Here is a 15,634-nt window from a genome sequence, read left to right on the forward strand (position 1 = left end):
AAAGAGCGAGTCCTTCAGAAACGTCCATAAAAATTAGAAAAGAGAAAGAGAGAGAAAATAGGAGCAATTAATGACATGAATCACTCACATTCATCCTGTACAGACTCGTTCCACCATTAACTGTGTCTGACGGCGAAAAACCCAGGAAATAAATGTTCACATTCACCATCGATGCTTTGAGACGACTTTGGCCGAAAGGGCTGGGCGATAGAGCTAAAAAAAAAAAAGCAGGTGATTTCACATTTTCTCTGCTGATTTTGGCTTTATTAAACTAGTTTAATGACAATCCTTAGGAAACTAAATAAACAAATAAAAATTTGCTTTCTATTTGTGTCATACATAATCCCCAGCATTTTTAAATGATGAAAAAAAATGCTTGTTTCAGAGTTTTTGAATCAACTTTTTAATGAAACTTAACAGACAATTTAAAAAGCACATTAAAATAACTGCGATTCACAATGATTAGGATTTTTGACCAATAATGCAAATGCATCTTTGTTTCAAGGTTTTTGAATTGATTCATTGAAACTAAGAGTCTGAAGTGATTCATGGAAATGAATCGAGCATAAATGCTATTTTTTAAACTAAAGAAGAATCAAGAAACTAGTCTGATAATGCAATCTTTAGGAATCTTATTGGGACACATTGAAAACCACTGTTAGATTCATAATGTACAGCATTTTTAAATAATCAGGCAAATGCATCTTTGTTTTAGAGATTTGAATCGATTCATTAATACGGACATGAGATTCATAGTAAATCAAATTTAAATGTTTTTGATACTAAAGAAGAATCATGAAACTAGTCTGAAGATGCAAGCTTTTATGAAACGTAATAGACAAATTAAAAAGCGCAGTCAATAATCGTGACTGACAATCATAAGGATTTTTTTTTAGCAATAATGCAAATGCATCTTTGTTTTAGGGTTTTCGAATCGATCAATTGAAATTGATTCACAGAAAATGAATCAGATTTAAATGCTATTTTATGACAATGAAGAAGATTTGTGACCCTGGACCACAAAACCAGTCATAAGGTTAAATTTTACAAAACTGAGATGTATATATAATATGAAAGCTCAGTAAATAAGCTTTCTATTGATGTATGGTTTGTTAGGATAGGACAATATTTGGCCGAGATACATCTATTTGAAAATCTGGAATCTAAGGGTGCAAAAAAATCAAAATACTGAGAAAATCACCTTTAAAGTTGTCCAAATTAGGATCTTAACAATGCATATTACTAATCAAAAATTACATTTTGATACATTTACAGTAGGAATTTTACAAAAAATCTTCATGGAACATGATCTTTGCTTAATTTCCTAATGATTTTTGACATAAAAGAAAAATCAATAATTTTGACCCATGCAATGTATTTTTGGCTATTGCTACAAACATACCCCAGCGACTTAAGACTGGTTTTGTGGTCCAGGGTCACATTTATTAAAATGCGATATAAAAAGTGATTTCTTATAATCGTGTAATTCATAATCTCCAGCATTTTTAAATTATGAAAAAAATGCTTTTTTGTTCTGGGGTTTTTGAATCAAATTTTGATTAAATTTAGTGGATAAATTAAAAAGCGCATTAAAATAACGGACACTCACAACCATTAGGATTTTTGAGCCATAAAGCAAATACATCTTTAACAATTTATTGAAATAGAACATTTGAATTAATTCACAGAAATGCTATTGTTAACAACAAAGAAAAATTGTTAAACTAGTTTAATGTCAATCTTCAGGAAGCTAAATGGAAAAATAAAAAGCGCTTTCTAATAATTGTGTAATTTAATAATCTCCAGCATTTTTAAATGTTAAAAAAACACTTTGGACAAATTGAAAAGCGCATAAAAATGGATTTTTAAGAAATGATGCAAATGCATCTGTTTCAGGGTTTTTAAATTGATTCGTTTAAACTGAGAATGTAAAGTGATGCATGGATGCATGAATCAAACATAAAAAGGGTGCATTCAAATAATTGCATGATTCACAATCTTCAGCAAAATCATTGCAAAAATCGAATGCATCTTCAATATATGATCGCCCAGCCCTAGTGGCCATTCAGTGTCAGTGCAAGTGTGTTTTCCACTCTCGTGATGCTGGTCTTTGAAACATGGCATGTCGTGCACAACACCGAGGCTCACAATGCAGTTGAAGCGTAAAAAATACGAGTTTAAGTTTAAAATCACACAAAACAATCCTGCCCTGTCAATGACATCGTTCAACTTCCTGCCCGAACGAAAGGATTCTGTACAACACGTTTCACCACGGATCCTTTTGCCAGGTTTTGTAAATACCTCAGTCCTCGAAATAATAAAGAAAGAAAAAAAATCATAGCACAAAATTGAACTCGAAACTAGATAGAACAAAAAATATCACAGGCGGGGAGAGGAAACGAAATAATAAAGACCGCGAACGCTTTGGCAGAAGAGACGGGAAAGGAATACACAATGAAAGGATGAAAGAAAAGATAAATTACAGGTGAGACGTGAAGAAAAGTGGTTTTCTCTTTCGCTCAGCATGGCCCGCCGTCATACGGCACTCCTCCCGCAGATTCGGGGCTGCAAGTTATTCGGTTTTTTCCTCACAGAGGAAAGAAGCAAAGAAAAAAGGTGCTCTTCTCATCAAAGTCACGTTTCACTGATTGTCCACGGAAAAATTGCGCCAGCTTCCGCCCGCCGAGGAGAGCGGGAAGTCTCGGCTCAGAGATATACAATCACAGCGTATATTTATATATATATATATATATATATATATATATAGGAGAGAGAGATCCTTTGCAGGAAAGGAACTGAGAATCCATGTCAGGACCCGTGAGGTTGAATCCGCGTTTGTGTGTGTGATGTAAATACTATTCCAGGCTGGTTTGCCCGGCGTTTTGTGTGGTGCCGTGCTCCTGCAGACATGTCTTGCGTATGACGGGCAGCGGATGAGCCTCTGTGTTAAACACCCAGTCCTCCAGCGGCAGCAGGTCATCGTCCGAGAACAGCAGGTACAGGTATCTATGATTGCATATGAACAGGGTTAACCAAACTCATAACAGTGGCAAGATAGGCAATGCCAGTCTGCTTTTGTTTGTGTTTTTCTTCAGTGATAGTTGTTCATTGTTTGTCCAGAACAGTTAAACTGCCTGCTGTTCTTCAGAAAAATCCTTCAGTTCGTACAAAGTCTTTGGTTTTCCAGCATGTTTGTGTATTTTAACCCTTTCCGACAATGACTGTGTGATTTTGAGATGCATCTTTTCACACTGAGGACAACTGAGGGACTCATATGCAACTATTACAGAAGGTTCAAACACTCACTGATGCTCCAGAAGGGAAAACCATGCATTTTTTACCTATTTTGTGTTCTGGGAAACATGTAAGTATCTTCTGTAGCCTCTGAAGGGCAGTACTAAATGAAAAAAATAATACAATTTAGGTAAAATAAGAAAAATGTACACATCTCCATTCTGTTCAAAAGTTTTCATCCCCGGCTCTTAATGCACGTTTTTCCTTCTGGAGCATCAGTGAGGGTTTGAACCTTCTGTAATAGTTGCATATGAGTCCCTCAGTTGTCCTCAGTGTGAAAGGATGGATCGCAAAATCATACATATGCTTTCAACAAATTGCTTAGATTGTTTGTCTTGTTTCCAGCCAAAATATCAAAAAATTCTTAAATCAAGACAAGTATTTGTTTTTTCACACTGAGGACAACTGAGGGACTCATATGCAACTATTACAGAAGGTTCAAATGCTCACTGATGCTACAGAAGGAAACACAATCCAAGAGCAGGGGGTGAAAACTTTTGAACAGAATGAAGATGTGTACATTTTTCTTATTTTCTCTAAATATATATATTTTTTATTACTGCCCTTTCAGAGGCTACAGAAGATACTTATAGGTTCCCCTGAAGACAAAATAAGTTAAATTTACTCTGAAATTCCAAAAGCTTAATAAATATTTTTTCTTTTTTTTTCAATTTTTTTTCAATTTTTTTTCAAAAATGCTCCATAAGGAAAAACGTGCATTAAGAGCCGGGGATGAAAACTTTTGAACAGAATGGAGATGTGTACATTTTTCTTATTTTACCTAAATTGTATTATTTTTTTCATTTAGTACTGCCCTTCAGAGGCTACAGAAGATACTTACATGTTTCCCAGAACACAAAATAAGTAAAATTGATTCTGATCTTCAAATTCTAAAAGTTTTCACCCCCAACTCTGAATGCATGGTTTTCCCTTCTGGAGCATCAGTGAGTGTTTGAATCTTATGTAATAGTTGCATATGAGTCCCTCAGTTGTCCTCAGTGTGAAAAGATGGATCTCAAAATCACACAGTCATTGTTGGAAAGGGTTCAAATACACAAAAATGCTGAAAAACCAAAGAATTTCTGGAACCTGAAGGATTGTTCTGAAAATCAGCAATCAGTTTAACTGTTCAGGACAAACAAGGGACTCATGAACAACTATCACTAAACAAAAAGGAAAACACAGTTTTGGATCATTCAGGTAACAAAACAGTATTAAGAGTCAAGTGTATGTAAACTTTTGAACGGGGGTCATTTTTATTAATTCAACTATTATTTTCTCTTGTGGACTATATGTAAACATCTTTTAGGTGAAATATCTTATTTGAACCCTTTCTAACAAAGACTATGATTTTGAGATCCATCTTTTCACACTGAGGACAACTGAGGGACTCATATGCAACTATTACAGAAGGTTCAAACACTCACTGATGCTCCAGAAATAAACACAATGCATTAAGACCTAGGGGTGTAAACTTTTGAACAGAATGGAGATGTGCACATTTGTCTTATTTTGCCTAAATATCATATTTTGTCATTTAGTACTGCCCGTCAGAGGCTACAGAAGAAACTTACATGTTTCCCAGAAGACAAAATAAGTTAAATTTACCCTGATCTTTAAATTCAAAAAGTTTTCACCCCCGGCTCTTAATGCATGTTTTTCCTTCTGAAGCATCAGAGTGTTTGAACCTTCTGTAATAGTTGCAAATGAGTCTCTCAGTTGTCCTCAGTGTGAAAATATGGATCTCAAAATCATACAGTCATTGTTGGAAAGGGTTCAAATACACAAAAATGCTGGAAAACCAAAGAATTTGTGGGAGCTGAAGGACTTTTCTGAAAAACAGCAGGCATGATTAAAGAGGGGCTCATGAACAACTATCACTAAACAAAAACACATAGCTGTGGATCATTCAGGCAACAACACAGTATTATGAATCAAACAAATGAAAACTTTTGAACAGGGTAATTTAAAAAAAAATCAACTATTATTATTATTATTATTTGTGAAATATCTTATTCAGGTCAGTACTAAATAAAGAATAACATGCATTTTGTATGATCCCTCTTATTTTGGTAAAATAATTAACATTTTGCAGATTCTGAAAGGGGGATGTAAACTTTTGACCAATTCTAGAAAAAAAAAAAAAAAAAACTTACTAAAACTTTAAAATTAAAATTAAATACCAATAAAACTGAAATTAATTAAATGTTAACATATTAATGAAAAATAATTTTAAAAAGATTAATAAAAAACATTAATAGTTTCTTATTCATACTAAAATAACACCATTTTATTTTATTCCAATCCCAAACTTGGTGCAGATGCTGATATTTATATGGCCAAAAAGTCATGCAGTTCTGATGCTTGTAATGTAAATCAATGAAATCTTTACAATAGTACAGCAGATGCTTATGTAAAATGATCTAAATATCAATCGACACTTCATATGTTCCAATAATACAGTAAGATGAGATTGAAATGATCCAAACACATAATGCAATGCAATCCAATGATGATTGAGAGATGAACAAATAAACATTCCTCAAAAGATGTGAGATGTTTTGGAGGCTTGGGAAAAAAACCAAACTAAAAGTACCATTAAAAGTCAAATTTATCTAGTTTCTACTAAAGTTCTGCATTATTTGCATTCATCCACATCTAATGTAAAATGCTCCTGTTATTAATTATTAAACCTACAAATGTCTGATTCAGAAAGGTGTGGGAACAGGAACAGGAACACAAGGTTGATAATGAACTTACTTGAGAGTCTCGGACAGGAAGAAGCTCTGCTGCATGTTGTCGTGACTGACTGTGGAGGCGTACACGTCTCTGATTCCCGAGAAACCCGCGTCTACGCGACAATGCTTCTCCAACGCCTGTGAACACAAACGCAAACAGCTTGAGCTGGAGGATTTAATTATAATGCTAATAACCTTAATGCGCCAAGAAACAATATAAGGTCATGTGACACTTCCTTATACAATACCAGCAATCTTATATCAGTGGTTCAAGTCTTTGCAAATAATAAAGGATGATAGGACGATAAAATAGACTATTAAACGCGAGGAGAGAAGTCATAATCTTTCATACTTTTTAAATATTTACTTTTATGCATTTGGCAGAAAATTTTAATGAAAATTCATAATGGAGACTGTAAAGCTATTTAAAATATTATAAATTCTTAATTTTAAATAAATTCTGTACTTTTGAACTTTCTAATGATCAAAGAATCCTGAAAAATAAATTGTATCACAGTTTCCACAAACAATATGAAGCAGCACAACTGTTTTCAACAATGATAATAATCAGAAATGTGCATATTAGAAATGACAAAAATCAAGCTTTGGTAAATCATAATTATGAGATTAAAAGAAATGATGACTTTAAAAGTTGTAATAATGACCTAATATGACAAAACTATGACATACTAAGACTAAAATATGACTTTAAAAGTAAATTATAACATAAAAAGATCAAATTTACTATTTATACTATACTTTATACTATATATATTTTTATATTTTTTTAATCTCATAATTATGACTATGTCAATTTAAATTTAAAAATCATAATTTCGACTTTTTAATCTCAATTATGATTTTGTCATAATTACATTTTTTTTAAGTTTTGTCATAAGTTTGACTTTTAAAGTTATTTGATTTTTCAATATTGTATATAGTACTAAAAACTGTAAATATGGATGCCTATTTCCACCTTGTAAGGAATTGGAGGATTTAAGCTCTTGACATCTGGCAACCGCAGCCATGGTTGGAAAATATATCTATGGAGGCCCATTTCCACCAAAAAAAAAAAAGCTTTGATAAGTCTTAATTACAAATTTAAAAGTTGTAATTATGACATAATATGTCAAAATTATGACATACTAAGACAAAAATATGACATTAAAAGTCAAAATTATGACATACTATGTCATGATTATAAGATAAAAAATTAAAATTGACTGTTTATACAATTTTTTTAAATCTCATAATTTTGACTTTTTAATCTCAATTATGATTTTATGCCATAATTAAAATTTTGATATCATAATTTTTATTGTCATAATTTAGATTTTTAAAGTTACTTGATTTTTCAGTATTGTATATAGTATTAAAAACTGTACATATGAATGCCCATTTCCACCATGAAAGGAAAAAATCATGCTGTGGTATGTCATGATTTTGACTTTAAATGTTATAGTAATGACTTACCAAAGAATGATTTTTTTTTTTTTTACATGGTGGTGGAAATGGGCTTTCATATGTATAGAGAAAATCTCTGACTGGAGGATTTAAGCTCTTGACATCTGGCAACCGCAACCATGAATGCCTGTGGAGGACTATTACCAATGCAAAAATATTACAAATTATTCTCAATTTCAAATAAATGCTGTTCTTTTGAACTTTCTATTCATCAAAGAATCCTGAAAAATAGAATATATCACAGTTTCTACAAAAATACTGGGCAGCACAACTGTTTTCAACATTGATAATTATCAGAAATGTTTTTTGAGCTGCAAATCAGCATATTAGAATGATTTCTGAAGGACCATGTGACACTGAAGACTGGAGTAATGATGCTGAAAATTCAGCTTTGATCACAGGAATAAATTACATTGTAATATAGATTGACATCGAAAACAGTTATTTGAAATTATAATAATATTTCACAATTTTTACTGTATTTTTATCAAATAAATGCAGCTTTGGTGAGCAGAAGAGACTTCTTTTGTACAGTTTATGGAGAGCTGTTATTTCTGTCACCTTTAAAAGTTGGCGAGAAGATTTACCGCTAAATTTGAGCGCTGAAAATAAAAAAGAGCTGACATGGCAAATTAATGATCTATTAACCTCAAACAAAGGTAGACACCTAGACTATAATTAGGATTGTCTCGTGAGTTTGGTCTGGAGATGTATTTGACAAATCCATTTGTGTTTCTCCTCCACCTCCTGCAGCCAGTAATTAACATGTCAGTCTGTCGGAGGAGCGCAGCACTTTAACATCGGCTAGATTAATATAACAGCCAAAGCCGAGCATTCATTTTCCTCAGCTAATGTGAGAAAGAGCCGTGGAAAACACTATCCACACTATCTACAGTATCTATCTATCTATCTATCTATCTATCTATCTATCTATCTATCTATCTATCTATCTATCTATCTATCTATCTATCTATCTTATTTATTTACCTATATGTGACCCTGGAGCACAAAACCAGTCTTAAGTCGCTGGGGTAAATTTGCAGCAATAGCCAAAAATACATTGTATGGGTCAAAATTATAGTTTTTTTCTTTTATGCCAAAAATCATTAGGATATTAAGTAAAGATCATGTCCCATGAAGATTTTTTGTCAAATTCCTACTGTAAATATATCAAAATGTAATTTTTGATTAGTAATATGCATTATAAAAAACTTAATTTGGAGAACTTCAGATTCCAGATTTTCAAACAGATGTATCTCGGCCAAATATTGTCCTATCCTAACAAACCATACATCAATAGAAAGCTTATTTATTGAGCTTTCATATGATATATACATCTCAGTTTTGTAAAATTTAACCTTATGACTGGTTTTGTGGTCCAGGGTCACATATCTATTCTATTTGTGCCAATATGAATCCTACATTTACTGTGACAGGGTTGAAATAATACAGCACTAAGGGCAGGGTTGCCAGGTTTCACAACAAAACCCACCCGATTCCTTGGCAACACTGACTTAAGGTTATAATAATACACACTTTTAAAATAGCCTTTAAAAACTCACATTTGTTGAGCAATAATCTAACTATACCTAAATATTGACATTAAATGTTAAAATAAGCACGTGCAGTAAGTGTCACGCACCTCCACGGCCTCCCAGCCCCACTCCCTGTATTTGGGGTCGTGGGTCAAACGCCACATATACATGTAGCTCTCGATGACCTCTGGCCTCAGGATGTAGTAGCGGTCGCTCAGGCGGGTGGCTGTGGCCTCGGCTCCTCCATCAAAGCGGAACGCCTCCGGACCCAGTTTGGTGGCTGTTGACAAAAAAACATTCAGGTTTATATAAAAACTGACTGTTCTTGGTCTTATTGTGAATGATTCATCAATGCAACTTGATTCTTAACGGAAAAATGTATTCCTCGTCTTTCACTGCAATGTTAAATTTTTAAATTGTTATCTCACAAGTATGTCATAATTTCACCTTTTTATCTCATAATTATGTTGTATGTCATAATTTTGGAATGAAGTCATAATAGAATTTTAAAAGTCATAGAATTTCTCTGATTGGAGGATTTAAGCATGACATCTGGCAACCGCAACCATGAACTCTTGCAGAGGACTTTTAGCAAATGCAAATGCCAAATTAAAATGACAAATGAACCAAACATTTCAAACCACTTGTAGTTGGACTGCTTTTATACTAAACGTAGGTTACATGAACAAGAAAAGCACTAGTTAGTGATTGCTCAGCTGCTGTAAAGACTGAGCTTTGTGTTTTTTTTTACAGCGTGGAGGAACCTGAGCTATAAACACAGCGTGTGTGCTTGTTTTGAGCGCACTATGATCACCAGCCGTCTTTTATGAAAACACAATGCTTTCAAAGCAGAACATAACATAACAAACCCAAATGTATCCCATTATGCCCTTTAAACCTAAAATTACAAGCAGCCCCGGTCCGGGAGAAAAACTCTCGACTGAATAAACATTTTCATTTGCATACTGATTTCGGTTTGTTTTGTCTCAATCCCCCGTCTCTTTAGCACTATTATGCCACTTCAGCCTGGAACAGTATTTTCCACGGCTGTCTGTGTGTTAAAGTGGAGTATGGTGGTTTTTTGATGATTATCGGTTTGTTACGGTTAGGGAAACTCGTTTACTGTCAACATTAATATGACACTTGTTGATATATGGCATGGTGTTTCTCCAAACGTGTCCAATATAATAGCTTTCTTTGAGCTTCACGGAGCAATGGGGCGGATTATAATGAAAAGCATATGTTAACGAAAGAAAACATTGCTTTAAGATACTGTAGACTGCATGTGCAACGCCTCACATACAGATGCATAGAAATAAAAGACGAGATTTTAATATATTTCATACAAACATGTATAGATTATATTTAACTACAAAAAAAAAGGAAAAAAAAAGATTGCATTGAAAATTATTTAGTATTTAGGATCATTCAATTTTTTTGCATGATTATTTTCTTGACTTTATTTTCATTATTTATATATTAATAATTGTTCTCATTACATTTTCATTTGCATAAAACATATTATTAGTGTTTCTCATTAGATTCTTATTTTTCTAATACTGTAATATTTTGATTTAATGAAATATAATTATATTTTACTATGATTAGAAATACTTTTATAAATTTTAAACTGTGTAGCTATTGCCATATATATACATACATACACACACACACACACACACACACACACACACACACACACACACACACACACACACACACACACACACACACACACACACACACACACACACATATATATAGCTTGTCATTTTTATTTGTTTTCATATTAATTCATTTTTCATTATTTATTTTCTTATTAAATAATTTATTTTTGTGTTAATTTTTTATTTTCATCTTTTTAGTTTCTTTTTAATTTTATGTTTCTATGTTTATTCTTTGGCATCATGTTACATTTATTTTAATCTTAATTATTTATTTGCATATTAATTTATTTATTGTCCTATCAATTTCTTACCATATTTTATTTATTTCCTATTAATTCATTTTCATATAATTTATTATATTTTATTTATTTGTATATTCATATTTTTATATTTATGTTGATTATTAATACATTATTTATTTTATATTTATTTATGTTTCTGTTTTCATTGTACATTTTTTAAGTTTATTTATTTCTTTTTTATTGTTGTAATATATATATATATAATTTAGATGTTCATTTTATGCTTTTGTGTTTATTTTTTGTTGTCATGTTACATTTATTTTATTATTACTTTAAATTATTTATTTTCATATAATTTATTATAATTTATTTACTTTTATAATGATCATTTTCATATTTATTTTCCTATTAATTAATTTTCATAGTGAATTATTAATTAATTAATTATTTTTAATTATAATATATTTTCTGTTTTCATTGTACATTCTTTAAAGTTATTCATTCATTTTTTGTTAAATTTGATTATTTGTATGTGTGTGTGTGTGTGTGTGTGTATGTATGTATGTATATATATATATATATATATATATATATATATATATATATAAATAATTTATATATCATATATTTCATATTTTAATGATTTGTTTTCTTATTAATATTTTTTTATTAATTAAAATTTTAGTTCATTTTTCATTTTTATTCAGTTTATTTTTGTTGTCATGTTACATTTATTTTATTATTAATTGTAATTATTTATTTTCATAATATTCATATTATATTTCTGATTTTCATAGTTTCATGGTTATATCATAATTTCGGTTTTCATTGTAAATTTAATTTAAGTTTATGAATTATTGTTTTTAGTTAAATTTGATTGTGTGTGTGTGTGTGTGTGTGTGTGTGTGTGTGTGTGTATATATATATATATTTTTTTTATTATTATTTTCTAATACTAAAATATTTAAATAACAAAAAACTTTTCACATGAATAATTTTGCATTATCAAAATCAAAATTTGGGGGTGAAAGTATATACAAAATATGTAATAAAATAATGTCCCAATATAAAAAGCAAACAAACAAACAAACAAAAGAATCATAGTGGTCCCAAAACAAGCATCATTTTCTTAATGCTATATATAATTTGCCATTTGTCTGGTTTAATTATGGTGTAAAATGTGACCGGGGCATGTTCTCAGCAGGTTTCACATACTGTTCATCCCCTGCGGCAGCGGGACTGAACACGGCTCAGAGGATTTTATTTTAAAAGAGACGTAGAGGTCAGAAATAGTGTGTGGCGATGAGATCAAATGCCTAATTCTGTAGCGTTTGGCATCTCCTGATGAGAGCGCTGTGAAGAGCAGCCCGATCTGAGCTATTTCTGATCTGAAGCAGGTTACACTTCATCTCATCTGTTTGCTTCTGATGTCTGAGAAAGCAACAGTTTGAGGCTGTGATTATCCAGCAGAGTAATGGCCTTCCTCTATCTGAGCACCAGCAGATTGGATTTTCAGAAACACAGACGCGTTGGAAGCATGAGGAGAAAGATAAAGACAAAGGGATGTTTCTGGGGAAGCTGATGCTCGACGCTTTTTTCTCTGATCACAGGAGCTGTTTTATCACAGTCAAATCACTTAATGTCAACTAAACTGCAACCACTATCTCGATATATCTTTAATTCATTTTTAAAATTAAAGATAAATTTCAGTTAGTAATCAATGCAGCATTTGTAATTTTCACATTTTTCACGCTTTTCATCTAATCCATGTGTCTGTTATATATATATATATATATATATATATATATATATATATATATATATATATACATATACACACACACAAAATATAAATAAATATATAAAGCAGTGTTAAAATTGTTAAAACAAAATAAACTGCAAAATTTCTACTTTGTTCTACTAAAGTACTAAACTAAACTAATATGGAAATAAAAATATATTTTAAAATATATTTTAATACAAAACAAACTAAAATTACAAAAATAGAAGTAGAAGTAGATATAATAAAAAATATCTAAAATTAAAAAACTATATATTTTAACTAAATATATTTTAAAGTATATTTTAATAAAAAATATATTTTTAAAACAAACTAACAAAGCAAAATAAAAATGACACTAAAATGATTAATTAAAAATAAAATGGAAATAAAAATATATTTTAAAATATAGTTAACTATATTTTAAAACAAGCACACTAAAATGACTAAAATAGAACTAAAAATAAATCGAAATATTGAAATAAACTTTAACTGAAATAGTTAAAAACTTATTTTATTTAAATGCAACATTTCTACTTTATGTACTTTTAGTTTAAGTACTAAAGTTACTAAAACTAAAAATGGAAATTAAAATATATTTTCAAATAAATTGTAATACAAAAACTGACACTAAAACGTCTGAAATAGAAATAAAAAATAAAATGTAAATAGATATATTTAAATAAATATAATAAAAACTTATTTTATTTCAATGCAACATCTCTACTTTAAGTACTTTTAGTTGAAGTACTGAAGTTAAAGTTTTGAAATTTATTTTAATACAAAAGATATTGTTAAAACAAACAAACAAAATACATAAAAATGACACTGAAATTACTAAAATAGAAATCAAAAATAAAAATTAAATATAAATATTAAAAAAAACTTTAACTGAAATAAAATTAAAAACTTATTTTATTTCAATGCAACATTTCTACTTTAAGTACTAAAGTTACTAAAACTGAAATGGAAATAAAAAATATATTTTAAAATATATTTTAATATTTTTAAAAACAAGCAAAAAGGCACACTAAAATGACTAAAATAGAAAAAAATATTAATATTATATTTATATTATATTTAAATAAAATAAACTTTAACTGAAATAAAATAAAAAAACTTATTTTATTTCAATGCAACATTTTTGCTTTAAGTACTTTCAGTTAAAGTACTAAAGTTACTAAAACTAAAATGGAAATACAAGTATATTTTAAAATATATTTTGATACAAACTTTTTAAACAAACAAGCAATAAATAATAATAAATGTATAATAGAAATAAAAAAAATAAAAAGTAAATTGACAAAATTAAATGAAATAGTTATAAATAAAAGTATTTTATTTTAATGCAACATTTAAACTTTAGTTAAAGTAATATATAATACAGATATCTATATTAAAAAAATACAAATTACTAAAATAAAAAATATATATTTTTCAAAAATAAAATAAAAATAAAAATGTTACAAATACATCATACATTCTGAAACCTAAACAAACAAAAATAGTAAATATAAATGGACAAAAAAATAATTATTCAAATTAATAATTCTAATTTTCATTAATAATTCTAATTTTCATTAAATTCTAATTTTCATTAAATAAACTAAATTTTACTAAAATAAAACTAAAAAGAATTTTCTTTAAAACAACAAAAAAATGAACAACAACAACAAAGTTACTAAAATTTAAACTAAAATAATGCAATGCATGCAATTTGCTGCACTTTCTACATTTTATAGAGTCACTAACCACAGAAATGAAGTAATGCTGCACAGTTCTAGTTTAAATGAGCTTCTACTACAGTCACAATGCTGTGTTATTGTGTGCAGCAGAGTGTCTTTCCTGACCTGAGCGGCTGTAGGACTCGTGGCAGGTGTGAGTGATTTCAGCTGCCAGATCCAGGTAATGCTGCCTCTGTCCCGCCGGCCCGTCGTCAGCGCCGATGCCGATCATCCCGCCGGAGAAACAGGCCAGATGCCCCATCTTATGATCCAGGATTCCTCCTCGCCACTCGGCCACATACGTCAGTCCTGCTGGAGACTTCTGAACCAGGTTCGTCTCAATGGCCTGCAAACACACAGCAAAAAAAGAAAAAAAGAAAGAAAAAACACTCTGGTAAATATAAGCATAAATAGCATCTCTCGCCAAAAAATATGCTATTTTCACTTAATGCAAATAGCTGCTGCCTTATTTATTTTAAGTTGTTTTTGTCATTTTTATATATATTTTTTATACTTTTATATAGCTTTATTGTTTGTTAAATTTGTTAGCTGTAAGTTTTCTTTTAAGTTTTTCGTATAATATTTGTATTTTAAAATAATTTGTAATAGATAAATTTATAAAATAAAAACACTGAAGAAAACAGAAATAGTATTTTCTTGTAAAATATATTTTGAAGGAGTCCATTTTACTTACTCACTAAACTGCAAAACCATCCATTTAACATTATTTATATTATTATTATTGTTATATTATTTATACTTTTTATTAATAAATTAGCTTTTATTTTTATTTTTTCAATTTACTTTAATTTTTTTGACATTTTAATGTGTTTTTGACATTTTATTAGTATTTTAATACTTCTGTATAGGTTTAATTTTAGTTCATTTATTGTATAATTATAATAAATCTTCATATATATATATATATTTCCTTCGGGACAATAAAGCTAAAGCTTATCTTGATCTTGATCTTGATATATATATATATATATATATATATATATATATATATATATTTTATATATAATATTTAAATTATAATAATAAATTAAAATGTGTGTAATATTTATATTTATATTTAAAAATAATTTGTAATAGCCTTTATAAAATAAAAACTTTGAAGAAAACAGAAATAGTATTTTCTTGTAAAATATATTTTGAAGGAGTCCATTTTACTTACTCACTAAACT

At 29.6% G+C, this 15,634-nt stretch overlaps 1 protein-coding gene across 1 annotated transcript in view; it reads right to left on the minus strand.

Moving 5' to 3' along the window:
* Nucleotides 1-387: 387 nt before the first annotated feature.
* The window catches only part of LOC141342476 (mannosyl-oligosaccharide 1,2-alpha-mannosidase IA), a 308,562-nt gene continuing 293,315 nt past the window's right edge, over nucleotides 388-15,634 (minus strand). The window contains exons 9-12 of the mRNA XM_073846931.1: nucleotides 14,571-14,790; nucleotides 9,139-9,311; nucleotides 6,055-6,170; nucleotides 388-3,006 (exon numbers count right to left, since the gene is read on the minus strand). Of these exons, the coding sequence (XP_073703032.1) occupies nucleotides 2,856-3,006; nucleotides 6,055-6,170; nucleotides 9,139-9,311; nucleotides 14,571-14,790 (660 nt within the window). The 3' untranslated portion in view covers nucleotides 388-2,855. The remainder of the gene's footprint in view (nucleotides 3,007-6,054; nucleotides 6,171-9,138; nucleotides 9,312-14,570; nucleotides 14,791-15,634) is intronic.

Source organism: Garra rufa, chromosome 9, assembly GCF_049309525.1.
Source record: "Garra rufa chromosome 9, GarRuf1.0, whole genome shotgun sequence".
NCBI lineage: Eukaryota > Metazoa > Chordata > Actinopteri > Cypriniformes > Cyprinidae > Garra > Garra rufa.